The sequence below is a fragment of the Athalia rosae genome, chromosome 2 (genome assembly GCF_917208135.1).
Source record: "Athalia rosae chromosome 2, iyAthRosa1.1, whole genome shotgun sequence".
Taxonomy (NCBI): domain Eukaryota; kingdom Metazoa; phylum Arthropoda; class Insecta; order Hymenoptera; family Athaliidae; genus Athalia; species Athalia rosae.
Genome location: NC_064027.1, coordinates 17,708,818 through 17,734,947, shown reverse-complemented (window position 1 = coordinate 17,734,947; position 26,130 = coordinate 17,708,818). Strand labels below are relative to the sequence as shown.

The 26,130-nt window shown below is 41.2% G+C and overlaps 3 protein-coding genes across 5 annotated transcripts in view; all 3 read left to right on the top strand.

The window, feature by feature from the left end:
• Positions 1-26,130, top strand: part of LOC105684934 (tachykinin-like peptides receptor 99D) — a 142,505-nt gene that overhangs the window by 14,234 nt on the left and 102,141 nt on the right. The gene's annotated exons all lie outside the window — the stretch shown is intronic.
• On the top strand, positions 8,959-10,940 carry LOC105692086 (cytochrome P450 9e2-like). Its single transcript, XM_012411058.4, has one exon. The coding sequence runs from the start codon at positions 9,125-9,127 to the stop codon at positions 10,634-10,636; it is 1,512 nt and encodes a 503-aa protein (XP_012266481.2). The 5' UTR covers positions 8,959-9,124; the 3' UTR covers positions 10,637-10,940.
• Positions 17,367-20,867, top strand: LOC125500029 (cytochrome P450 9e2-like). The gene has a single exon (XM_048651099.1). The coding sequence runs from the start codon at positions 17,508-17,510 to the stop codon at positions 19,017-19,019; it is 1,512 nt and encodes a 503-aa protein (XP_048507056.1). The 5' UTR covers positions 17,367-17,507; the 3' UTR covers positions 19,020-20,867.

Here is a 26,130-nt window from a genome sequence, read left to right as displayed (position 1 = left end):
AAAATAAACTAAAAATGAACACTTCCTATATACACTCGTACAATATAAGGTATCATTAATCTCAACTTCACGACAGAACCAGAAAGAAAGTGTGAACGATATTTCTGCAGCAGTAAAACTTATACAGACCACCAGCGCTGACAGATCGAGACAAAGCACAATAAAGTTGGGACTCCGAACGCAGCTGGGGCTCATCTAGTGGGTTGATTGAAAACGGTGCCTCAACTTACGAATGGGTTAAAACTTTAATTATTTCACCGTACCGGCGCATGGTCATAGGATTCATAACGCGCTATGTCAACATTCTCGAGTTACTTCGATTTTTCAGTTACAGTGAAAGATTAATTCAGGCAACCTATGCGACCATCGATATTCACGTTTCGCAGCTGCGTGATTTTCGCAGGTAAATAAAAACTGAACACGCACGGAGCGTAAAACAATTAAACCAATATTGCGATCACACCGGGTCAAACAATATCGAGATTGTTTATGATGTATGTATTTTGGGCGTTCGGATTTCGTGGAGAAAAAGTTGAAAATCAAATAAGCAATTCTGATTTTACGTATACACGCGGCCGGACGAATCCTGTGCGAAACAGATTATGTCATACCCGACTGAAGAATCCATGAGACTGATTATGGTGGTCTCCTATATGGAGCATAAAAGTCAGACTCCCGACTGTTATAATAGGTAGGCAATTCGGTAGAACTCTCATACCAACGGAATACGTAACGAGGAATGTGGATCTTGTCTCACGTTATACCATGATTAATTTATGAGCCTAATGAGCGACGCGATTTGACGGAATTCCCTCGCTCGACCAATAATTATATAGAATGAAGAAATCAGCAAAATCATGCAGGACCGAGTAGGCGTTGAATCGACTCATCCCCCTGTACCTACTGTAAATTTTTGCGCCAAATTAACCGTTGACCGCATCGTACCGTGGTTGGTTAGAGTTGTAAAATTTGACAAAAATTTCAGGTATGCTATGAGGAATCAGACACGAAAATTACTCGCGGTAATACGGGTGTGGTGAGAGAGGGTTTCAACATTATTATTTCAACTGACACAAAAGGCGTTCCCTAAATGTCCCATCTCGAGGATTCGGCATAATTTTATGTAAACCCGTAATTTAATGTCTGCCGAATAAAATTTCAGAAAAAAAAGAACGTCACCGAAGAATCGAAGAATATTACTTCCGATTCAACGGTGTTGTATTCATAACGCATTTCCGTTTCAGACATTCTTCCCCTTTCACTTCCAAAAATTGTGTTCGTCTTCAGCGCACAATGTACACAAACCTCATTCATAACTGGCGTAGTTAGACACTACGCGATGTGATTTAGGTTGGCGCAAAATATCCCTAGTGAAATTTACGTACGATGAATGCGGGTCGAGCGGCGTCAGATCCCCACAGCCGTTGCGCTGGTGTGAATTCCACTAGGGATATATTGCGCCAACCTGAATCATATCGCGTAGCGTCTAACTACCCCAGTATGAAAGAGGTTTATGTATGTACATACGTACGATGCAATGGCTACACCTCCATATTTTATTCAATACCTATAACTAGGGGTAAAATAGCCAGCAGGTCTGCTCGATGTCTGTTTCTGATATCACAGGCCCGTAGGTTTACCATAACGAACGGTTAAGCCATAGGTATAGGAACACACGTGTATGGAGCCTGTCATTCGCAGGTAATAATATCACACGCGTGTGTACGAGCAGCGTCCTAGTAGTATAGATACTAGCATGTACCGATAGGATGATGCGCTTCGCCGTCGGCAACGGAGCGCAAGTATTAGCCTGGTTTTGCTTGGATAATAAGATTTATCACCTAGCCAGAGAATTTTCCAACTATATCTACGTGTATGGTATAGGTATCCGTGTATATTTAGTTGCGAGCGAGGTTGTGAGTGTAATACCGTAACCGAGGACCGCTGGGGGCGTCGCGCGTCGAATGGAGTTTATGTCACGCGGTCTGCTAAACTGCATCTTAAATTCAAATGTAAAAGAAAAATCAGACTCGCCGCCAGCCGGTCAAACTTATACTATTCAAAGTACATGGATACCTACCAACTCATTGTCAGTGAGAAAATATCTAACGAAATAAGAATATCGAGATTTTGTTCTGCCTATTTAATTTTAAGATTTTCTCGAATCAAGTTCATGGTTACAGAGACAAGTGGAAACTCTGAAATGAATATTTTCATCCTTCAATAATGTGCACATATTTTGACATTTACATACGTATATGCTTTGCACGAGTGTGAATATGGTATTTATTACATAAGGTGATCGAGCTTGGTGGTGATATTCAGAGTATTGATAATCTAACCATGAATGATAACATAAATTTTGTTATAATTCGGCATCGCGTTGTTCAGAGATATTAGATTAACGTTTGGTTACTGAAATACGTAGCAGATATATCGCGGGTGAGTATAGCATCGTGAATATAGCTGTATCATGTGTTTTCAACAGGTATTCAGAACCGTTGAAATTTCATCTTCGAATCGCGTTTATTGGAGAAAGTTTTGCGGAGTTATAAAATTCGTTGTTACCTGATTCCAGGTGTCTACATATGTATACTGTACGTGGATTACTCATTGATTTCGGGTAATTTTTGGATTAAGAGACCGATGAAATGGAACTTTTCAGAAGGCGAGAATCGAAATAATAATAGCAGATAATAAAAAGACAGTCCGCAGGTATTAATTTAGTTTTCTTCGACTATATAAGATCTCGTTGGTTTCCGTACGATTTCTCCAAGCTCAAATATTTTATTCGGTCCATCGCATCCGGTGGTTTGTACATTAAACGGAAAAGCTTTACTCAGTTGATTGTTTGATTAATCTTCTGAAATTTTATAAAAGTTTTTAAACTTGGACAAGCTTCAGGTGGAAATGGAATGGAGTGTTTAACTTGAGAAAAACCCCCGGGGTTCACGTATAGCGAAGTAAAGCAATATAACTGCAGTTAGTTAAGAATATGTCGGTACTTTTTCAGGGAGTGGTGGTTAGGTCCGTATAGCGGTAAAGTTGTATTCATACTTTTCTATGAGCCAGTAATGATGGCGTTAACTACCGTATGTATATACAAAGTTGGGCGAGTAGGTATTATATACTCATCTACGGAAATGAAGATATTCTTCCACGGGAAGATTTTCTCCCGGTTCTTATCTAGATCGTGTCGCGAAACGGTGATTTTTTAAACGGACCTTTCGATGGGTCTTTTAAATCCAGTTATCACTCGAAATCCTCTTCACATTTGTTTTCTTCCACTCGGAGATACGTTTTTTGCACTTTTTCGTAGAAAAAAACTTTCCACATAGACACTTGTCGTTCGCGTCATTTTTAATACCTCGTTCGAGGATAAAAACAGGGATGAATGGCAGGAGCTAATCGCAGCTAAGCTCTCCTGTGTTTAAGCTGACAGTAACTGTTACTCGGACTGGTGGGAGCCTCTAATTGTCAGACCGTGACTAAAAGTAAAAGACATTTTCGGAGATGGAGCTTGCAAAGTTAAAGTTGTTTAGCCGAAGGCAGCAGCTACGGCCGAATGGATTCCAAGTTTCCTCGCCTTACACCGGAGTAGCGGAGCCCGAGTTACATCGCGGAAGTGAGCCGTTTGCCAGCGTAATTCCAGTTTCAAGTTCTCATTCAAAGTTTTATCTGACCGTCGGAGATCGGGGAGTAAATGTAGGGTCGAAGACAAGGGAAGAGATTTATTCGCCCATATCACATCCGATCAGAGATTATCCGCAAGAAAAGATTCCATTCGATGGGTACGTGAAACCGAGCGGAATAACAACAGCCGTAAACCGCAGTTCATCTGTTATACATACCCACGCATAACCCTCGTAAAAAATTGACTCTTCGTTTCGCCCGCCCCTCGTCTTTCCAACGTCTGGAACGTTCGAACCCAACGGCGTGAAAGTTGTCACACTTTTCAGGGGCGAGTCAGGGGCGAGCCGTGCCGACAAACGTTTTCCACCGCCAATATCGCGGTAAAGCATTTTCACCGAATTCGCGGAGTGAGTCGAGTCTTGTAACTGGGAATATACGGGCGCGTCGTATAACATAGGAAAGCACATGTGTAATAGCTCGCATGTGATATATCTGCGGGAAATTTGCAAAGATTGTGGAAGCGAGTACGCTGTTGTTTTCAGCGCGTGGAATAACAAGGCATGGATGAGGTAATAAACTCACCGTCGTTCTCATATAATGACTCTCCCGGTCCCGGCCATCTTTCATATCGGTGTCACCGTCCATCATGAAGCACGTCGTAATGCACTTAATTAAAACTCTGGTATGCTTCTCGACTGAACGATACCACTTTCGAAGAGGAAGGCGTGATATTATTTTGAAAAATACCGCTCCTCTCGCAACCCCTCCACCGCCATCCACCCCTTCCAAAAAAAGGAAAACGTAATCGTTACGCTAAAAATCGGAGAACGGAATATTACACCGCAGGTGTCACTATATCTGAGCCAGGTACGAATCGCACGATTTACGCCATCGTAACTGTACAATCATAAAGTTGGAAATTTGAATCAATTTCGTTCGATGATTGGTATTTACTCGAAGGAGAGGCCCGACCCTCGGGTCTGAAAAGAAAATTTAGCCGGTATAAAATTAAGCAAATTACACGCTCTTCATATAAAAGTAGAGAACTTCACTAACGATAAATTCTCTATTAGGCTATGGTTAGACTCTGAGGAAAGGTAAGAAGGAAAGTTGGATGCTTATAATTAAAATCGCTTTAGGCGGTACGGTGGATCGTAGTCGTAACTCGATGATTGTTGTCATCAGATGTGGTCTTTTTATGCGAAAAGTACTAAACGATTTTCATCGTAAACCTACCCGAAATATATGGGCATATTTTTTTCTCCTCACAGTCTCCCGCTCTTCCGATTCACGCCGTTTAATAATTTTTACGAGAGCGGGTGAATTTATCAGGGTCGAATGAAAAATGACGTAATTATTTCTGGCGAATTAATTGTGTGATCCGGATCACGTCTTATTATTAATCGTCAAAATCTTAAAGTGCGCTTTCTGTTGCTATCGGAGAGTGACGTTTCGAAGAGTATTTTCGTCACGTGGTATTAGTGATTTGGATACACTGAGAGACTTTTTGTTCTAATAAATGGTATAGTAGGAAAGACGGCGGAGAAAGGGGTGATTATTCGTAGCGTTGCACGTACCGCAGTTTGATATTGAAATATTCAGACACTGTACACTTGGCTTAGTCAAAACTGGCGTAGTTAGACACTACGCGATATGATTTAGGTTGGCGCAAAATATCCCTAGGGGGAATTAACAGCAGTGCACAGCAGAGGTGCTACTCGCGATTGGTTTAACCCGCATCGATCTCGCACGTAAATTCCCCCTAGGGATATTTTGTGCCAACCTACGTCTCATTGTGTAGTGTCTAACTACACCAACCATGATTAAGCCAAGTGTACATGAAAATTTTCCATACGACATAATCTCAAATATAGTAGTATTCTAATAATAATATTAGTTAATTGTCTATAGAATTATGTCAATAACGAGCACAGTGAATGTCATAAAGTGAGAAAAATATTCGAAAAATTGACATGGTCAATATTAACGTGCCGCTCGACTGCAAAGAGAGCACAAATTGAAACAGAAAGTCTCGATTTTTCATATGGCATACCTGCATATCTCGCCAGCTAGACGTTTTCGAAAAAATGGTTCTAACCAAACGTATTCGGCTCCAAAGGGAGAATGTAAGAGCATTGCTTATTCTTTATTCGGTGGATGGGTTCAAGGTTACTTGAGGGTCAGCGTCGGTTCTTTGAATAGAACCTCATATTGTTTTCATCAATTTCGCGATTCACGAAAAAAACAAACAACTTCTGTTCGAACGATATTTCTGTTGGGCATTTATTTTTTCAGATATTTAATCTCGAATTTCCCTGTAATTACATGGCAATTGTCATACAATAATAATTCCAATCCAAAGCTGAACTTATTATTGTGACGAGTGTTCAAAATAACGAACATAATGATGGTTTTGAGCATTTCTTAAAATAATATGTAAGACTTCGGATTAAGATTGTCATTGTTGACAATTCCTACGTAATTTTAGAGAAATTCGCAATAAAATATCTGAAAAAATATTGGCCCAACAGAAATATTGTTCGAACAGAAGTTGTTTGTTTTTGGATATGGACACACGAACCCTTCGTTTCTGTCATGAGTGCAGGGGAACTGTTGCGTTACTAAATACCGACATGCGTGAGGATAAGAGGAACGCGTTAATTGTGTTGATTTCATACGGTATGTACGTCAGATAGAAGGTTAGATAACGTATGGTTGACTCAGACGGAAGTTCTGTGGAACTTTGCAGGATCACGCATTGTCCACAATTCACAACAATATGAAGTATTTGACCGAGTTCTCCATTAAGAAGACCCTTTGAACGCTTGATTTATAGCCGAACAGGATCGGAACGAGGCCCTAGGTTTCTGGTGTGCCAACGGAAAGCTGATTCCTCTCGAGGAACCGGTCCTACCAAGTGGTAGACCTGGATTGTCCAACGTCAGGTTATGATCGACTCACACTACTCGGGCTGTATGAACTGAAAACTTCATAATCAGTGCGGGTAATGATTGCCGATGATTCTATGATCTCTCACGTAACCTCACAAGCAGTCAGCGAGTTGGCAGCTAAACACCCAACATTTTCAGCATCAATGGAGTAAACATACGCGTTGCATTCTTTAGGGTTTCATTCGTGTTCAATTAAATCGAGGTAGGAACTGTCACGAGGCATACGAGAAATAAAAAAGCGCACACTCCGTTAGTATCGAATCTGATTGTGAGTCCATGGCCTGTAGGCGACAGACGAGATGCTCGAATGTCTCTTGCAACCAATCAGTGGTGGTAAGCAATGCAGAGTTCGAGATAGCTGCGCTCTTATTGGATAATGCTCGCAAAAAAGTAGTCAAATGCGTCCGCCATTTGAGAAAAACAAAAAAAAATACCTCGTTACTTTAAAAACTTTGAGGAATCACCGTGACTTTTCTAACAACTCCATCAGCAGCAATTTTTCCGAAACAAATTAATGAAGATCGCAGCGCTAAGGATTCTCCCACCACGCGGTTCACCGCTTACTTTCATAATGGATTTTTTTCTTGAAAATGGTCGTATAACCAAATTTCTTTCCTAAATATGCTATTTTCTTCACAGATAACCAAAGATGTATGTTAACTCGTATCTAGATCACTCGCTCATTAGTTCATTACTAGTCTCTCGGTGTCTATTGCTACTAATCGCTACGAATGGCTCGAATATGTTTTATATAACACCGTCACAAATACTTAATATTCAAATGTAAAGAAAAACTTTAATCACCGGATTCAACATCACCGTTATTGTCCTACCACGCAAGTGTTAGATTGCGGTAATTACGATGTTTCCGGCAGTATGTTATTACGTATTTGTGAGAAGAAACCTATTTATCACGTGTAACATTTAGTGTCAACTTTTAATAACCTTAAGAAAACATGTTTGAGCCGTTCGTAGTGATTTGGTAGACACATAGATATATTGTAGAAATAGATACCGAGAATAGTAGTAATGAACAAATGAGCGAGTGATCTAGATGCAAGTTAACATACATATTCGGTTTTTTGAGAAAAAAGTGGTATTCTTTAATAACAAATTTTTATTCTCTGATCATCTTCAAGAAAATAATCCATTGTACAAGTAAGCGGCGAACCGCGTGGTGGGAGAATCCTCAGCGCTGCGATTTTCATTAATTTATTTCGGAAAAATTGATGCTGATGGAGTTGTTGAAAATTCACGGTGATTCCTCAAAGTTTTGAAACTAACGAGGAATTCTCAATTTTAATTACAACAATAATTATTCGTAATTAAGTAAAATCTTGATATCTTCTGTTCTGAATAAGTTTTTTGCAATTTTTTTTGCTTGTAATTCGTGAAATGAATAGAAGAAACAAGATATATCTTGACGTGGTTTCCAATTGATAAATCAACTGAAATACGTGCGTTTCTTTATAAACAAGAATTTGATTTCGATAGAAAAACCGATATTTTGAAGCAAAAAAAAAAATTTCTTTTGTTTCTGAATCTATATGTAAAGTACGACCTTCAAAATTTTTTTGACCGGCGTGACCCTAGCCGTCCGGATTTGAAAAGCAATCTCCGGATTTTGCAGCGTCGCGTATTGTTGCTCAACCATAATACATAACTAAGAGCGAGCGATTTGGCACTGATTTATGAACTATGTACTATATACTATGAATGCCGATGTCGTAAGACAATTATTGAAAGAATTGTTCAAGAGTAAAAAAAATTAACTTCTCGCTTTTTGTTTATTGCAAGTTGATTAATGAAGATACATGAGTCTAGAAGTTCTTAACACTTACAGAACGACTGAGCGGATATCTATTGTCAAAAAACATTTTTTCCAAAAAGCCTATAGAAAATAAATTCGTCTTGAAATACGGATTTTCCACATTCTGACGATTTTTATGAAAAAAATCCGGGACTGGTTAGGGCCGAATCTTTCAAGATATAATGACGAAGGTCGAATCTACATATGAAGAAGTTCCCTACCCTCTATGCGATTTATTGCACTCGACTGCACAGATAGCTACAGCCAATAAGTATAAGTCCGGGTACGGGGTTTGTATTTAACCGTATCATTTTACGTCACTGCTCCGATTGCATTATTCACTGCGATTCTGTTGTCGAGGCTGTAATAGTATTCAATTTCGCAAAGTGAGGGAGATAACTCTTGTTCAAGGTGATCATCTGCGAAAATGAACACGAGAGTCGAGTACGATTGAAATGAACTATGCCTCGGTGCGTTATCGCAATATGAGAACGAGACGTATGGGAAGGCGCGTTAACCGTCGCGACGTTATGTAACTCCTAACAGTCATTCTCTACATTGTAGAGGCCAGTCTGCGAAGCTCGGTAGTCGGTGATGGTCAAGCTGTAGCTCAGAGTACAGGCGGATCAAGACTCTCGTTCCCCGTGCTCAAAGTCTGACGTGACACGGCCGAAAGTTCGGTAAAAAAAGTACGAACACATCCCACACTTGGCACAGATATCGGACCATCATGGACCCCTGGACGATACTCTCAACGATATTAGTCGGAGCAGTGGTCCTATACTTGTTCTACGTCAGGAACTATTCCTATTTCAAGAGGCATGGTATCCCTTACGTTACGCCGTTGCCGATATTCGGAAACATGGCGAAAGTGGTTTTCAAGAAGGAATCGATGATGCACGCGATACAAAGGACCTACAAACTCAACCCTGACGCGAAGTACGTCGGTTTCTACTACTTCGGAACTCCGGTTATTTTGCTGAGGGATCCCGAACTGCTGAAACTCATCGCCATCAAGCACTTCGACGTTTTTCCAAACCGAAAAATGTTCGCCGATTTTCCGGCGGAACCCTTGTTACGAAGAACTCTGTTCACGCTGCATAATGACGAGTGGAGGACCATGCGATCGCTTTTGAGCCCGGCGTTCAGCGCCGGTAAGATGAAAATGATGTTCGAGATAGTGAGAGAGTGTGGAACCAATTTCGGCGAGTACATGGCGAATCGGCGAGTGCAACCTGAAGGTTTCGACATGAAAGACGTTCTCAAAAGATACACCCTCGATGTGATCGCGTCTACGGCGTTCGGACTATCCACAAATTCCTTGGAGGAGCCTGATAACAAGTTCTACGAGGTGGGGGTCAAAGTCACTGATTTTTTCAGTTACCTCCAGATCATCAGGGTTTTCATATTAAGGAGCTTTCCCAGCGTAGCTCGGTTATTTAACATTAAATTTGTCGACGGTGAATCGGCGAATTTCTTCAAAAATGTCATAAAGAACACCATAGAAACACGCGACAGAGAAGGAATCGTCAGACCAGATATGATTCACTTATTGATGCAGGCGAGAGACAAGCAGGACAAATTGACCCCGACTTTAGACGATATGACCGCCCAAGGACTGATGTTCCTCATGGCCGGACTGGAAGGTTCGACGGTGGCGATGTGCTTCGTCGCCCAGATCCTTGCACTAGAACCCGAAGTTCAGAAGAAACTGCACGCTGAAATCGATGAGGTTCTGAAAGAGAATCCTGAAAGAGTGTCATACGAACAAATAAACGCGATGAAGTACCTGGAAGCTGTGATCAGCGAGAGCCTGAGGGTGTTTACAACTAATTTCCTAGTGGATCGAGTTTGCACCGAAGAGTTCACTCTACCCCCCGCGTTACCCGGGCTCGAACCACTGCGAATCCAACCCTCGCAAAACCTTTGGATTCCGATATATTCCATACATCGTGACGAAAAGAATTTTCCAAACCCGGATAAATTCGACCCGGAACGGTTCAGCGACGAAAACAAAAGTAACTTCAACTCCTCGGCCTACATTCCCTTCGGATTGGGCCCTAGAATTTGTGTTGCGAGTCGTTATGCTCTGATGCTGGTTAAACTCGCCATTTTCAACTTGCTCGCCAAGTGCGATTTGCTACCAGGCACCAAGACCCATCCGAGAATCGAGTACAAAACCGACGCTTTCGCCCTAGAGCCCCAAGGTGGCTTCTGGTTGAAAGTTCAACCAAGAAAATGATGTGCTACTGCGGTAACAGAACTAGACTGCCAAATACAAATTTTCATATTCGTTCATAGATATTCCATTCCCACCTGTTAGGGTAGGTCAATGAATTTTGATCGTTTATTCCAATGGAGATCTTTGGTGTCGCATGAAGAAAGAACGAAGAAGAAACGATTCGAGGCTGTACAAGTTTTGGATGAGGATTTTCCCAAATTTGATAAAAAATAAAATGAAATATCACGATATATGCGATTCCTGTGGCGCGAGGAACCCTTTTTATTAGTTAATTTGAGGAAATAAAGTTCCAGAATTTCCTCAGGTTTTCATGGTGATCACGATGACGCCCCATTTTACACAGAGCTAATCCGTAGGATCTATGACGAGAACGACCGCCGAGATTTTTTTCCAAAAGGGAGAGAAAGTTCAGCTCACTGTTGAGTTAGAAATTACAAAGGAAAATATTACTTTAATACCCACCCAACGTTTCCACATCGGCTTCGCTCCCTCTTAACTTATTATCCATGGAGATGAATGAATTTGGAATCCACTCGTTAAATCGGCGTGAATGACAGCAGCTGGAGATTTCACAGTTAAAGTTCTTTTTTTCTCTTCGAATTTGAACAATTTCTTTGAATCAATTCCAGAGGATTCCAGCCTCTTTGTTCGAAACCGTAATCATCAGCTTCTCAATTCTGTTAATCACGCTACTTTCCGGGAACGAATTCAACCTTCGTGAAAGTATGATTTCTGATCATCTGTGAATAATTCTGACTCCTTACCCGTAATTGAAAAACTCAATTGTTCAGTGGATATTTGTCTATAAAAGCGAAGGGTGTCTCAGCGAGATTGAATAACATTTCCGTCAAGAACTGAACCTCCGCAATGTTTTAGAAGCTTTTCTGAAAAGGTACGGAAAGGGCATAGCCGGTTAAATATGGGAAATCTGCCCCCATGGCTTTTTTGACCCACACTTAGGGGATCGATTTGGCATCAAATAAAAATAATTCACACCAATTTTTAGCCCTTTAACTTAAACGACGTTCGAGATTTTCAAAAAAACCTGTTTTTTTGATTTTAATTTTATTTTTATACTGAAATTCGGAGTTAATCGATGGTGATTTCTTTTCTTATTCTTAGGAGTCTTAAACATAAAAATATCGTATGATCATGGTTTTTCAACGAAAAGTCGCTTTTTAACGAAGAAAAGAAAATTTAAATCTTGTTTTCTTTTAGGGTTTTTGAAATATGTCAATTACCAAAATTTGTCAGAACATGTATTTTATACCCCTCGACACTCAGGAATTTTTTCAGATTTTTTGAAGTGGTCGAACAATGTCAAAAAAATTAAAAACTCATTTTTTTCCCGAAATTCGTCGTTCTAACGCACTTGTATTTTTTTTTGCTTGAAAAAGTACGTAGAAAAAATGAGTTTTTAATTTTTTTGACATTGTTCGACCACTTCAAAAAATCTGAAAAAATTCCTGAGTGTCGAGGGGTATAAAATACATGTTCTGACAAATTTTGGTAATTGACATATTTCAAAAACCCTAAAAGAAAACAAGATTTAAATTTTCTTTTCTTCGTTAAAAAGCGACTTTTCGTTGAAAAACCATGATCATACGATATTTTTATGTTTAAGACTCCTAAGAATAAGAAAAAAAATCACCATCGATTAACTCCGAATTTCAGTATAAAAATAAAATTAAAATCAAAAAAACAGGTTTTTTTGAAAATCTCGAACGTCGTTTAAGTTAAAGGGCTAAAAATTGGTGTGAATTATTTTTATTTGATGCCAAATCGATCCCCTAAGTGTGGGTCAAAAAAGCCATGGGGGCAGAAATCCCATATTTATCCGGCTATGCCCTTTATCAAAACAACGTCTGAAACCTCCCAAAGGAAGATTCTAGAGATTCATCAGTAGTGATTCCGCAGGAGTCGTCAGAATTAGCTGTCCGGTGTAACACAAAATTTTATACAACACTGTTTATGATCAACCCAACCTACTTTACTTCTCTTATTTTGTAAACTAGTCTGTGTAACAGTCATCTGCGGAATCTTCGCCCCCTGAATTAGCTTACTCGACAACCTGATATCAGTTTTTGGTCATTTGCACCGTTATTTTTTATGCGTAAAATAATAATCAGTTTAGATCTGCAAGTACGACCGAAGACAAATTGCAATCGCATCTCGTGGCGGTAAATCACAAAATTTGTGTGGTTTCCGACAAACCGTTGCTACTTCACCCACAATGGTCTGATCCCTGAAGTTATTTGCACGCAGCAGCCACCTCAAATTTTCCTCCATTGCTGAGAGTTGAGGGGACAACAGTTTTTCGTAGGTGTGCGGATGATTGGTAAGAGTCACGTGGTGTCCAACAGCCTAACTTGCGAACTGTATAGATAAAACGCGATGAATTTTCCCCTTTCCTTTTTTGATGGATTTGATGCAATTTCTGTAATTTACATACTTTACCCGATATGTATCTGATTCCACGGCCACAACATTATTGTATGAAAAATGGATAATCCGAGTTCACGAGTTAATTTTCCATTCCGTATATTCGCTCTCTTTCTCTCTTCTTTTTATATAACAATCGCAGTTATTACGTGATGAGTCTTGTTATGACTAAATGTAGAACGAGAACGAGGAGCTCGTTTCGCAAAGTGATGACGTATTAGCAATTGCAGCAGTAGCATTTTTGTAAGAGCACGAGAAATACCAAGTTATACCGTAGACTGAACCTGATTACACAAGCCCCGGGGATGCAATAAATTACGGCATCCGCACAAATATGAAATCATACAAATGGCACGGATCATAGGAATGGTTTTTGACGGATGGAGTTTACGCTCAAAGCACAAAATTCTGAGAAATTTACTCGTTGTTAACCAGACAGAATTTTGTAGTCATATATATACAGAGCGAACCGGCGAGAAATGTAATTAGTAAATGACATCGGAACGTTCGTATTTTAGTAATCATTTCAAATTCTCCCTTGGAATAAGCAAGCAGTGATACCGCGTGCGGGTAGTTCCGCGAGCATTATTACTTTTATCCGAAGTACGAAACGCACTTAAGTGAAATCTCAAAAACGTAACCGATGCCAACTCAAATTTAACTTGAAGAAAAGGACTTTTAATTTCATTCGAAGAAAAGATGGTCATCAAATCGCTCGATACTGGCGCCGTCTAGTTTCGAAACGATTTTATTATTTGGTGCACTGGGTCGGTGTTTAAAAAAAAAAAGGCAATGCATCCTGTGTCTCGTGCATAGTACGTGTGATCCTCCCGTCGATTTGTCTTCAGCTTCTTCCCGCTTTTCGCCCTTCCGCCTAGAAGTCACCCGAGTGACCTTGACGTCAACGTATCCAAGGCTAATACCGGAAGTACCGAGATCCACCGAAATCTTCGAACCGGCGCTGGTGGGTCAAGATTTTGCATATCGAGTTTCTCAAGATTCTACCGATCGCGTCAGCCAGTCGATGAAGTATTCCGAGGAACTCCAGTCGTACGCCGGCGTACGTACATATCGCTTACCACCCTAATGGCGTCATTCCGATGCTGCAGCGGCTTCGACTTTTTGTACCCTAATCGTACACGGAGATCGCAACCTCTTAACGACCATGTGGCGACTGACTTGGTCAGGGACTACACGACGTATCTACGCGGCGTGATGATAATTATGCACGAATTATACTTCAAGTGCTTCAAGCTCGATTTCGGTTCTCGACGATCCTCTCAAAGCCAAAGTCCGTTTGAATTTTTTCAAAATACCCGGCGTATCTGCGCTGCCATCTTTTCTTACTTTGTCGACAAAAAATCCAGAATATGATTTCTAAACGGCAATATAGGCAACATTAGCCCGCCAAGTCTCTCCACCTCCGTTTCATGAAAATTATTTCTCAAGTTTCGTTCATTTATGCTTCGTTTTATTTTTTTGAGCCAATTTTTTTTTCTCCATTTCAATCGCCGTTTGTTGCAATAGTTAGTTTGGTCTGTTGTCTGTTTTATTCTAGCTTCTCTAGTAGGTTTATGCGTGGTGCGAGGTGACATTTTCTTGGCTCAAATGGCACAATAATTGATTTCGTTCCTTTTTTATGATCATTGTTTTCTTTTCCATGTCGAAGACATTTAAGTGGCTAATTGTAAGTACTATACGTACATATATTATTAAGTAAGTATAAGACCTCTTTTAATAAGAATGTCCATCTATGCCATTTTTTACGCCTTTCCTCTGGTAGTTTTTCTTGATCATTCAATGTCCTTGGCGAATTCTTTTGCACCGCAGGTGCCTTTTGGGAGGATAAATCTTACTGTCGGCAAGTGGAGTAGGTAGCGGAGCAGTGAGAAAGCCAAGCTCGAGCTTCCGAGCATTTCTACGAGGTAAAGGCGTCGATAAAGGAATACGACTGTTGAACGACAATGGGTCAGCCATTGTTGTTTTGTTTATCGTACTCCAGAGTTGAATGGGACCCTCGTGATTGAATAGCCGAGAAATATGACGATTCGGACAAGTGTTAGAATGGCGCATCCTTACCCGGTCCACGTACAACGTGACGTCAGAGACGGATCTATAACCATCGCATTTTTACCTCGTACGGAGCCCGATACTGACTTCGATACATTGGGTTTGTTTACTGCAAAAAATATGGATCAAAAGTAGCCGTGCGTACCTTGGACACTTGCAAACGCATATGTATACATGACTGTAAAGGAAGCTGTCGCGGGGCTATAGTGTTTCAAAAATAATAAATACACCCATCTGACCACACAGAACGCTGGCAGCGCAGTTTTTTTTTGTCTTTGTTTCTCTTGCGTTCTCTCACTACGAAGTTACGGGGCGTTTCGTAGCATCATTAATAACCCGTCCGCTTCCTGGAGCAAAAGAGCATTGCAGTCAGGGTCCGGGTTCTCTTTTATTATTTGTTAAGCAAATATCACAAGAAATACACCGTCGGCCTCCAGTGCCTTCGGAATGCCGAGACTATAATGCGCTTTGCTCGACTCTAATGCCGACGTTTGAATGTATCTACACCCTCGATTTATAGCAATTTTCAAAGAAGAAAGGTAATAAGAAGAAGTAATGCACAATAGCGCCGGATGAATTGATATATAGAATACGAATTTCGTTGATAGCCAATGAGAAGAGAGCTGGGTAAGGGGAATGGGGGAAGAAAGAAAAACATAATCGAACAATTCTCCCTTGTACCTTCTCGACCAGTTTGGAAATTGAGCTTTCTTTTGTTTTTCCGATTCTTCTCGAAAGGGGATGAGTACACATTCTCTGCAAAGTGCCCGGTTCGCAAAGAGTGGCATTCACGCCTGGCGAATGAAAAAAACCACCTCAGAAAGAATAACTATTGAGGAATTTTCCGACTCCTGCGGTAGCGTAATGTACACTTGACTTCGTTAATACTGTCACCCGAATATTCACACGCGAACCTCGCGAGTGCCACTCCATCTTTGAACCCGTATTTTCGTTTTCACACCTCCGTTCGTACAACAAAATCATTATCGCTGTGAGTGGGTGAAAATGCTTCATTCATTCGTGATATATGCAAAATTATTGACCCGTACGTCAGATTCAACGACAAAAAGTTCTCCCCCGAGGATATGACGTACAGTTTATACAAATAGCTGCGATTTGAAGTAATTTCCCGCGGGATCGTGCTATCAGGTTTGGCCGTGCGTATTATTTAAAATTTATCGACGAAACGAATATGGATGTTACTTTTGGCCTTGTAACATCCTCACAGTGAATCGTTCGACCTGAATATAGAGACAATTCTGTCAAACATCGAGGTCATTCACTTTTCCGTATCCGTCGAATAATTCAATTCAGTTTTCTACGATCACGACGCACAGTTTTTCAATGGCGAGATACTAACTTCCACCAGGTCAGGTACACAAATCTCAATATTGTTCAATGTTGATTGGAATTATTACGGTACGTGCACAATGAGGAGTACATTGCAAACGATGAAATGTCCTGCAGAAGGAAAGCAGTGTGAGATACTGCTAGGTGTGAAGTACGTTGAAAGTATGCCACATCGAGCTTTCCCAACAATCGTGTATTGGTATCCGTCGAACGCAGAAGATTCTACCTGTTCGGAAATTATCTTCTGCGATGCTATGCGACGTTTTCGCAGCAGAAATATCGAGTGTAACCTCAAGTGTCTTCGAACGAAGGCTGAATAGCACATGTAGTAGTAATATGTAGTAATATCATAGCCAATCTTTTTGGAAACGTTGTACAATTGGTATATTCTTATCGTGCGGAATGCGTTCTACATTCCCCCAACAGTCAGTACAAGTACTTTTTTGTTACTCGGGACTTTTTTGTTTTTCACCATCTGATTGTCCGGTATCGGCGATAAATACTCACACCATTTATTGCACTCGACTGCACAGATAGCTACAGCCAATAAGTATAAGTCAGAGTACAGGGTTTGTAGTTATCTATGTCATTTTATGTCTCTATTTTGGTTGCATTATTCACTGCGATTCTATCGTCGAGGCTGTACTAGTATTCAATTTCGCATAGTGAGGGAGATAACTCTTGTTTAAGGTAATCGTCTGAGAGAGTGAACACGATAGTCGAGTACGATTGAAATGAACTATGCCTCGGTGTGTTATCGCAATATGAGAACGAGACGTTTGAGAAGGTGCTTTTACCGTCGCGACGTTATGTAACTCCTAACAGTCATTCTCTACATTGTAGAGGCCAGTCTGCGAAGCTCGGTAGTCGGTGATGGTCAAACTGTAGCTCAGAGTACAGGCGGATCAAGACGCTCGTTCCCCGTGCTCAAAGTCTGACGTGACACGGCCGACAGTTCGGTAAAAAAAGTACGAACACATCCCACACTTGGCACAGATATCGGACCATCATGGACCCCTGGACGATACTCTCAACGATATTAGTCGGAGCAGTGGTCCTATACTTGTTCTACGTCAGGAACTATTCCTATTTCAAGAGGCATGGTATCCCTTACGTTACGCCGTTGCCGATATTCGGAAACATGGCGAGAGTGGTTTTCAAGAAGGAATCGATGATGCACGCGATACAAAGGACCTACAAACTCAATCCTGACGCGAAGTACGTCGGTTTCTACTACTTCGGAACTCCGGTTATTTTGCTGAGGGATCCCGAACTGCTGAAACTCATCGCCATCAAGCACTTCGACGTTTTTCCAAACCGAAAAATGTTCGCCGATTTTCCGGCGGAACCCTTGTTACAAAGAACTCTGTTCACGCTGCATAATGACGAGTGGAGGACCATGCGATCGCTTTTGAGCCCGGCGTTCAGCGCCGGTAAGATGAAAATGATGTTCGAGATAGTGAGAGAGTGTGGAACCAATTTCGGCGAGTACATGGCGAATCGGCGAGTGCAACCTGAAGGTTTCGACATGAAAGACGTTCTCAAAAGATACACCCTCGATGTGATCGCGTCTACGGCGTTCGGATTATCCACAAATTCCTTGGAGGAGCCTGATAACAAGTTCTACGAGGTGGGGGTCAAAGTCACTGATTTTTTCAGTTACCTCCAGATCATCAGGGTTTTCATATTGAGGAGCTTTCCCAGCGTAGCTCGGTTATTCAACATTAAATATGTCAACGGTGAATCGGTGAATTTCTTCAAAAATGTCATGAAGAACACCATAGAAACACGCGACAGAGAAGGAATCGTCAGACCAGATATGATTCACTTATTGATGCAGGCGAGAGACAAGCAGGTCAAATGGACCCCGTCTTTAGACGATATGACCGCCCAAGGATTGATGTTCCTCATGGCCGGACTGGAAGGTTCGACGGCGGCGATGTGCTTCGTCGCCCAGATCCTTGCACTAGAACCCGAAGTTCAGACGAAACTGCACGCTGAAATCGATGAGGTTCTGAAAGAGAATCCTGAAAGAGTGTCTTACGAACAAATAAACGCGATGAAGTACCTGGAAGCTGTGATCAGCGAGAGCCTGAGGGTGTTTACAACTAATTTCCTAGTGGATCGAGTTTGCACCGTAGAGTTCACTCTACCCCCCGCGTTACCCGGGCTCCAACCACTGCGAATCCAACCCTCGCAAAACCTTTGGATTCCGATATATTCCATACATCGTGACGAAAAGAATTTTCCAAACCCGGATAAATTTGACCCGGAACGGTTCAGCGACGAAAATAAAAGTAACTTCAACTCTTCGGCCTACATTCCCTTCGGATTGGGCCCTAGAATTTGTGTCGCGAGTCGTTATGCCCTAATGCTGGTTCAACTTACGATATTTAACTTGCTCGCCAAGTGCGATTTGCTACCAGGCACCAAGACCCATCCCAGAATCGAGTACAAAACCGACGCTTTTGCCCTAGAGCCCGAAGGTGGCTTCTGGTTGAAAGTTCAACCAAGAAAATGATGTGCTACTGCGGTAACAAAACTAGACTGAAAAATAAAAATTTTCATATTCGTTCATGGATATTCCATTCCCACCTGTTAGAGTAGGTCAATGAATTTTGATCGTTTATTCCAATGGACATCTTTGGTATCGCATGAAGAAAGAACGAAGAAGAAATGATTCGCGGTTGTACAAGTTTTGGATGAGGATTTTCCCAAATTTGAGAAAGAATAAAATGAAATATCACGATATATGCGATTCCTGTGGTGCGGGGAACCCTTTTTATTAGGTAAACTAAGGAAATAAAGTTCTATAATTTCCTCAGGCTTTCATGGTGATCACGATGACCTCTCATTTCACAAAGCTAATCCGTAAGACGTTCGCCAAAAAGGGCCGCCGAGAGTTCTTTCCTAAAGGGCGGGAAAATTTAGCTGACTGTTGACTTAGGAATTACGAAGGAAAATATTACTTTATTACCCATGCTCAATGTTTTCACATCGGCTCCGCTTACTCTCAACTCATCATCCATGGAAATGAATGAATTTTGAATCCACCCTTTAAATGGACGTGCATGACAGTAGCGGGTGATTCCACAATTCAAGTTTCCTCATTCTAATGACTACGCTACTATCCGGGAACAAATTCAACAACATGTTACCATGATGTACAAATCTGTACGTAATGAAAAAAATATCTAAAAAGAAAATTTCTTCCCATTACAATGTTCGTTGCTGTCATGTATCCACGTATTTATAATCGGAAATTATTTTTTTTCTCGCACCGCAAACTTTTCAACAGAGAACTGGCATTCTCGAATTTTATAACAATTTTCACACAATATCCGAAGTAAAAATGAACGAATTTCACGAGCAAAGAAGGGGAAACATTCTTTTGTCTCCGGAATCTCATTCAAACTTTGTCGTCCATATTACAAGAATAATTCATCATCGCACCTGTGTGATGTTGAAAATGTATTACCTCGTTAACACGTACACAATGTAAGCTAATTTTCATTATTAGGAAAAAAGAAAAACAAACGCCGCAGTAAAACCAAATCCTGAATAATTTATTCAACATGTTTTAAGACATGATCTTTCTAATTTTATTATTTCACTCACGTTCTCTGCCAACAATTAGTTGGGCGAGGTGAACGTCCTCGCAGATAAACCTGAACTTTATTTTCTCGTACCGGAGATGAACTATGACAAAGTGTAAAGAATAATATCCGCGAAAAGTCTTACACCAAGGGATTCGGCATCCCTGTAGATTTCCAAGAGATAATTACATGATCCTGTTAGGTCCTCCAAGATAGAACGACAACGTGGACCAAGATATCCCTCGAGCAAAACTTTGTGTCTTATCAAACGTCGAATATACTGAACCAAGATAAATCGTCAAAAATATTTCTTTCAACCGCGTCCGGGTTATCTTAGACGGGAAATCTTCGGGATACGAACATTCTTTTGGGCCTTCCTAGTCCGCAAAATATATCGCAGGATTTTCCCGCAGGATGAGATATGAAAAACAAAGAATAATGCCTCAACGTTAGCCTTCTCCATCATCCGAAACATACTTGATGCCTGGAAATGAAACAGTAATACGAGTAGTTTCGTCCCACCGGGTCACTCCCTCGGGTGTGTCCACCTGTCAAGATCGAAAGTGGGTGTAACGTGAAAAATTATAAAGAGGAAAATAGAAACGAACCGAAAAATAACGGGAAGAAAAATCAAAGAGTCGCAAACTACGCGGGCGTGCAAGGGGGTCCTACAAAAATCGAACACAAATCCGATTGCCGTTTTGCTTTGCGTATCAAGTGTAATGTCGAATACAAAAGAATTCCTTGGGGAAATAATACATGGACCTCTTGTGCATATGTTTTATTTATTTCACGAAGTAAATATGACTCTCCGTCGATGTGTCTGAACTAGGATAGTTGAAGGCTGCTATTCGATTCAAATAAATCTGGTTAGAATCATTTATTTTTCAAATGAATTTCGAGCGCTTGTTGTTTCTTGGCTAGACAATTATTCATTCAATTGGATCGAAATTTGAATAATTGCTCGTGGACTGCAGCTGCGATGCAATGCTACTGCGACTGTAAATATACAATATCAAATTTACCTTCGGTCGTTATATTTCGTCGGGGGAATTAGTGAAATGAATGCGAAATAGAAATTAACGAATCTCGTTAAAGTAGAACTTGGTAATTGTAGAGATGAAGACGCGATGAATTTATCTTCGTTCGATGTAGTTCCTTTAATTTAATCACTTTACCCGATGTTCGATTCCACCGCCGCGAGATTATAATATAAACGCCAAAAACTTGACAGAGGCATACAGAGAGACGCCAAGATACCTTTGTAGGCTACTCTCTCAAGAATCGGCGGTTTATCTTTGTAGTGAAATCAGAATATGTGACGCCAAGTACTGAGACCTTTGGGCAAAAGGATGTCGCTTGGAATTCAGAGGCAGCCGCAGATATATCGGAGATCATATACGAGTGAACACTCTTTGTAAAATTCCGTTGTTTTTACGTAGTGTCATTTGAATGTTGATTCTATTTTCTTGGTACATATGTTTGATGATCATTAAGTGCCATTGATGACACCATAGGAGCTAATCAGGGTCGTTTTGACTTTCTCTATCAAGTACTCCAAAGGTAGGACGCAACCGCCCTTTACGTCGCGCTGCTATTCCTCTAATCTATCCGTAATCGTCATCGTCAGCTCCCTATGAGGGAACAAATTTAACAACAAAAAGGTTACTCATCATATAAAAATCTGTACGTCATAAAAAAAAGAGTTGAATGAAAACAAAGCTTTTCCTTCCTAATCACTTATTACAATGTTCGTTGCTGTTATGTTTTCACGTAATTCCCAAATTTTGTAACAATTTTCATGAAACACACGAAGTAAGAATGTATATAATTTTACGAGGAAAGAAGGGGAAATATTCTTTTGTCTCCAGAATCTCATTCAAACTTTTAGTTTGTCGTTTATATAACAAAAGAATGGCAACGCATCGTGCGTCTCGCGCGTGGTACGTGTGATCCTCCCGTCGATTTGTCTTCAGCTACTTCCCGCTTTTCGCTCTTCCGCCTAGAAGTCACCCGAGTGACCTTGACGTCATCGTATTCCAGGCGAATACCGGAAGTACCGAGATCCACCGAAATCTTTGAATCGGCGCTGGTGGGTCAAGATTTTGCATATCGAGTTTCTCAAGATTCTACCGATCGCGTCAGCCAGTCGATGAATTATTCCGAGGAACTCCAGTCGTACGCCGGCGTACATATCGCTTACCACCCTAATGGCGTCATTCCGATGCTGCAGCGGCTCCGACTTTTTGTACCCTAATCGTACACGGAGATCGCAACCTCTTAACGACCATGTGGCGACTGACTTGGTCAGGGACTACACGACGTATCTACGCGGCGTGATGATAATTATGCACGAATTATACTTCAAGTGCTTCAAGCTCGATTTCGGTTCTCGACGATCCTCCCAAGACCGTTCGAATTTTTTTTAGACTATCCGGCGTATCTGCGCTGCCATTCTTTCAAGAAAATACAAAACGGGAAGAAAATAATGGTCGATAAATATAAAAAAACAAGTTTCTATACAGCAGTCGTGTACTTCCATTAGAGCAATGAGGGAGATGGGCAAATACATAGATGGGAATTTTTCGAACTAACACAAGCATTATCCCGCGCTCGTAACTTCAATGGCTCCCGGCGTCTGAGCTTTTATACCCATATGTACACCGTATAACCACAGTACATATAACTATCGCGATAAGGGTGAACGTAGTTTGCAAGGAGGAGGAAGTGGAGATGCAAAATTGGAAAATCAGGAAAGAGAAAAGCCACGAGCTTCTCGATTCCCCAATACGTGTGGAACGATAGTTATGTACCAATTTGGTGTGTACAGCGGTATGTGCACAAAAGACATTCCATTCGGATTACATATAACCGGCACTCGAGAAATGGATATTTGACTGATTGTGAGCGAACATTCACAACATACGTCAAACATATTCTGTTGTACTCAAATTTTGTTTCCATGCGTGCGCCCAAGTTTCCCCGTAGCCATTTACAGCCCGCGCACGATTCAGAGTACGTTCCTCAAGATTCAGACCTTTAGACCAGTCTTGCGCGTAGGTTCGTCCAACGCGCCATTTCCAGGAATTCAAATTGTCATCACGCTATGCGAATATACGTAGCTAACAATAAGAAAAAAAGTCATTTTCACTACCGTCCTTCTGGGTAAAAACACACGTCCGCAGATCCGTAGCACATAGTAAAGAGCGAGTAACATACCTTCCATACAGGGTGGTCGAATTCGCCTGATGGTAGAATAATCCCTGATTTTTCCGATCGTCCTTTCAAAATTCCAATAGACGATCGGCACCGCGCGGTAACGGTCGGTAAGTCCTTTTCGAATCCTACCCCCGAGCCAGAGAGTTTGTTTTACACAAAGTTATCCGGCGTATGTAGGTCAAGGCTCTTGGAACTCCCGACCTTGAATCGTGGATTACAAGGTCATTAAGCTGACGGTCCATTTGCTAACAGCGGTTCACGCGTCGTAAATAATGTCGGAAGGCCGACGCTCTGGGCGCGCGGCTGCTCATTCAATAAACTTTCAACACGCAAGGTCACACACCCTGGCTTTTAATGAATAAAGCTCGCGTGTGTCTCACGATTACATTATACGTAGGGGTATACGGAAATAGGTACTAGGAGCTGCGCCAGCAGTCGCTTCGTTAAATATTTCAAATGTTTAATAATTTCTTATAAATTTTACGACGACACCGATATTTACTGCACATGGCTGTGCGTGCGTAATGGTATCGATTCGGCATACTGTATCCAGATAGAATAGCAAAGCTCTGTTTTTGATGTACTTCAATTTATTATTACCGGTATACGAATTGGCTCGTCAAATCTCATCCATTAAATAGACCATCCTATGCAGGGGTGTTGGACATCGCGAGGCTTGCAAGTAAAATAAACTTGCGGTAAACTTCGAGCATATACATATATGTGTATAGCGTGTTCCGCATAACTATTGGAATCGTTTGAAATTCATGATTTCCGCACACCCCCGTGAAACTAACGTCATCATTCGTGAAACTTGACTTATACCAGCCTAAGGAAAATTGAGTTCTTTCAATTCGTGAATCGAATCTTTCGAAGATAAAGTTTGTCAACTGATTCGGTATTCTACGAGAAATAAAAACAGGATATACATGTAGTGTATAAATGACGCGAGGGATTCAGAAAAAGCACAGCTATAGCTGTTCGCCAACCTTCCGGCACACTCTTCGATATCTCGTAACCATAATTCAGTTGTCATCTGCAAATTCGTCTCATTTGAAATACGTCTCTTCGTCGGTTGGAATTCGGAGGGCCGACGATCCATACAGGTTAAATTTACGCCGATGATCAAACACGGTGCCAACCGCAGACCTTCGTTTTCTAATTCGTGTCCTCCGATTTTGCAACGTTTCGGAAAAAAATAAAAAAAAAATACCAAATTTATAAATACGTTACAGGGAGCGGGCGAAAGGTGTTAATAACGCCGGAAATCGATGACTGGGGTATGACAGAGCCGAGGATTTTGATTACGCGGTTTTTTTGAAGGCTTGAAATGCGCCCACCCGGATAAAAATTCTGTAACAAGATTCTCTTTTTCGTATCGTGACGTAATTTCTGGTTACTGTATGTGAAGGGATCAGTCCGGATGAATTTGACAAGTCCTGAGTCGTTACATTAATTGAAATTGACGAAACTTTCTTCGTGTACAATAATTATTCAGGGATGTTATAAATATGAATTTCAATTATGCCGTTCCACATCTATGTAAACGCGCGCTTTTTTCCCCTTTTACTCCGTTTTTGTTTTATTTGGATTTTGGAAACCAGTCGCTTTGGATTCAGTGATTATTGTATCGGAGCTGTCGGAGGGAAAACAGGTGATACGAAACGCCTATTACAGTTCGGTTGACGTTGACGACGGTAGATACATAGGAATAACGAATGTGCTTTATTCATTTCATAGATTGATTGAAAAAAGCGCAGAGTCGAGCAGGCCGATTGTACGTCATCAACCGCTACGTCATACCGCAAAATAGATTTTTGCCAATTAGCCTTCTATACCGAAGAATTAAAAACGATTTCATGTTACATATCTAATAACACGCGTGGGTGGATTGAAAAAATTATTTTACTCCGGTACTAATACAGTGTGAAATAATTTTATCTTCCACCTACGGTTAATCGCCTTTATCGCGATATACCTATTTTTATTTTCATTCCATCCTCATTTGGTACTGCGACTTACCCAACGGCGAGCGTCCCCGATCACAAGTGATCGAGTAGATTGCTGCGAGGATTTATCGCGCGGGAAGATCGCACGGCGTTCCGGTGTATCGGCTCACTTATATACACGGTATATACCGTCGAGTGATACAGGCATACCCGGTAAAACGTCTCCTTTAATGACCTATCCAAGCACTTCAACTTCTGGTCTTGGTTTTGGTCATGGCCCTTTCAGGGAAGTGGAGAATCTAGTCCACTCTTTAGGAAACGTGCCCTCCGAGCGAACTTCGCAGACAGTTTTACCCTCAAACCTCTTTAGCGCAGAGATAGCTCGTGGGATGAATCTCTCCATCCTAGTTCCCCTTTCTCTCATTTCATCCACTCCGTACCTCCGTACCTCCCCCTCCGCGCCCCCCTCCGCCCCGCTCGCCGCCGCGCCGAGAAGACTTGGATCAGCAGAGAGGACAAAAATATCCCGAGGGTGTCGGTTATTAGAGGTCGTATATCGAGGCGTGATCGGGTTGCCGAAACTTCGGATTTTTGTAAAATATGACCGGATCTTATGGGACGTGATAAAACGGTAACGATGTTTTGATTACGATGTTGAGAATCTAATCATTTATACGATGATCAATTTAGTGTTATTACTGACAAACGCACGTAACGTAAATGAGCTGAAACTTTCCGTCGGAATGAAATTTAGTAAGTACGCAAAGGCTATTTATACATAATATTGGTATAGGCTTTCAGGTAGAGACGCGCGTAGCTTAGCGCAAATAGGATATGCCTCCATAATTGGCATACGCTTGCTATTATG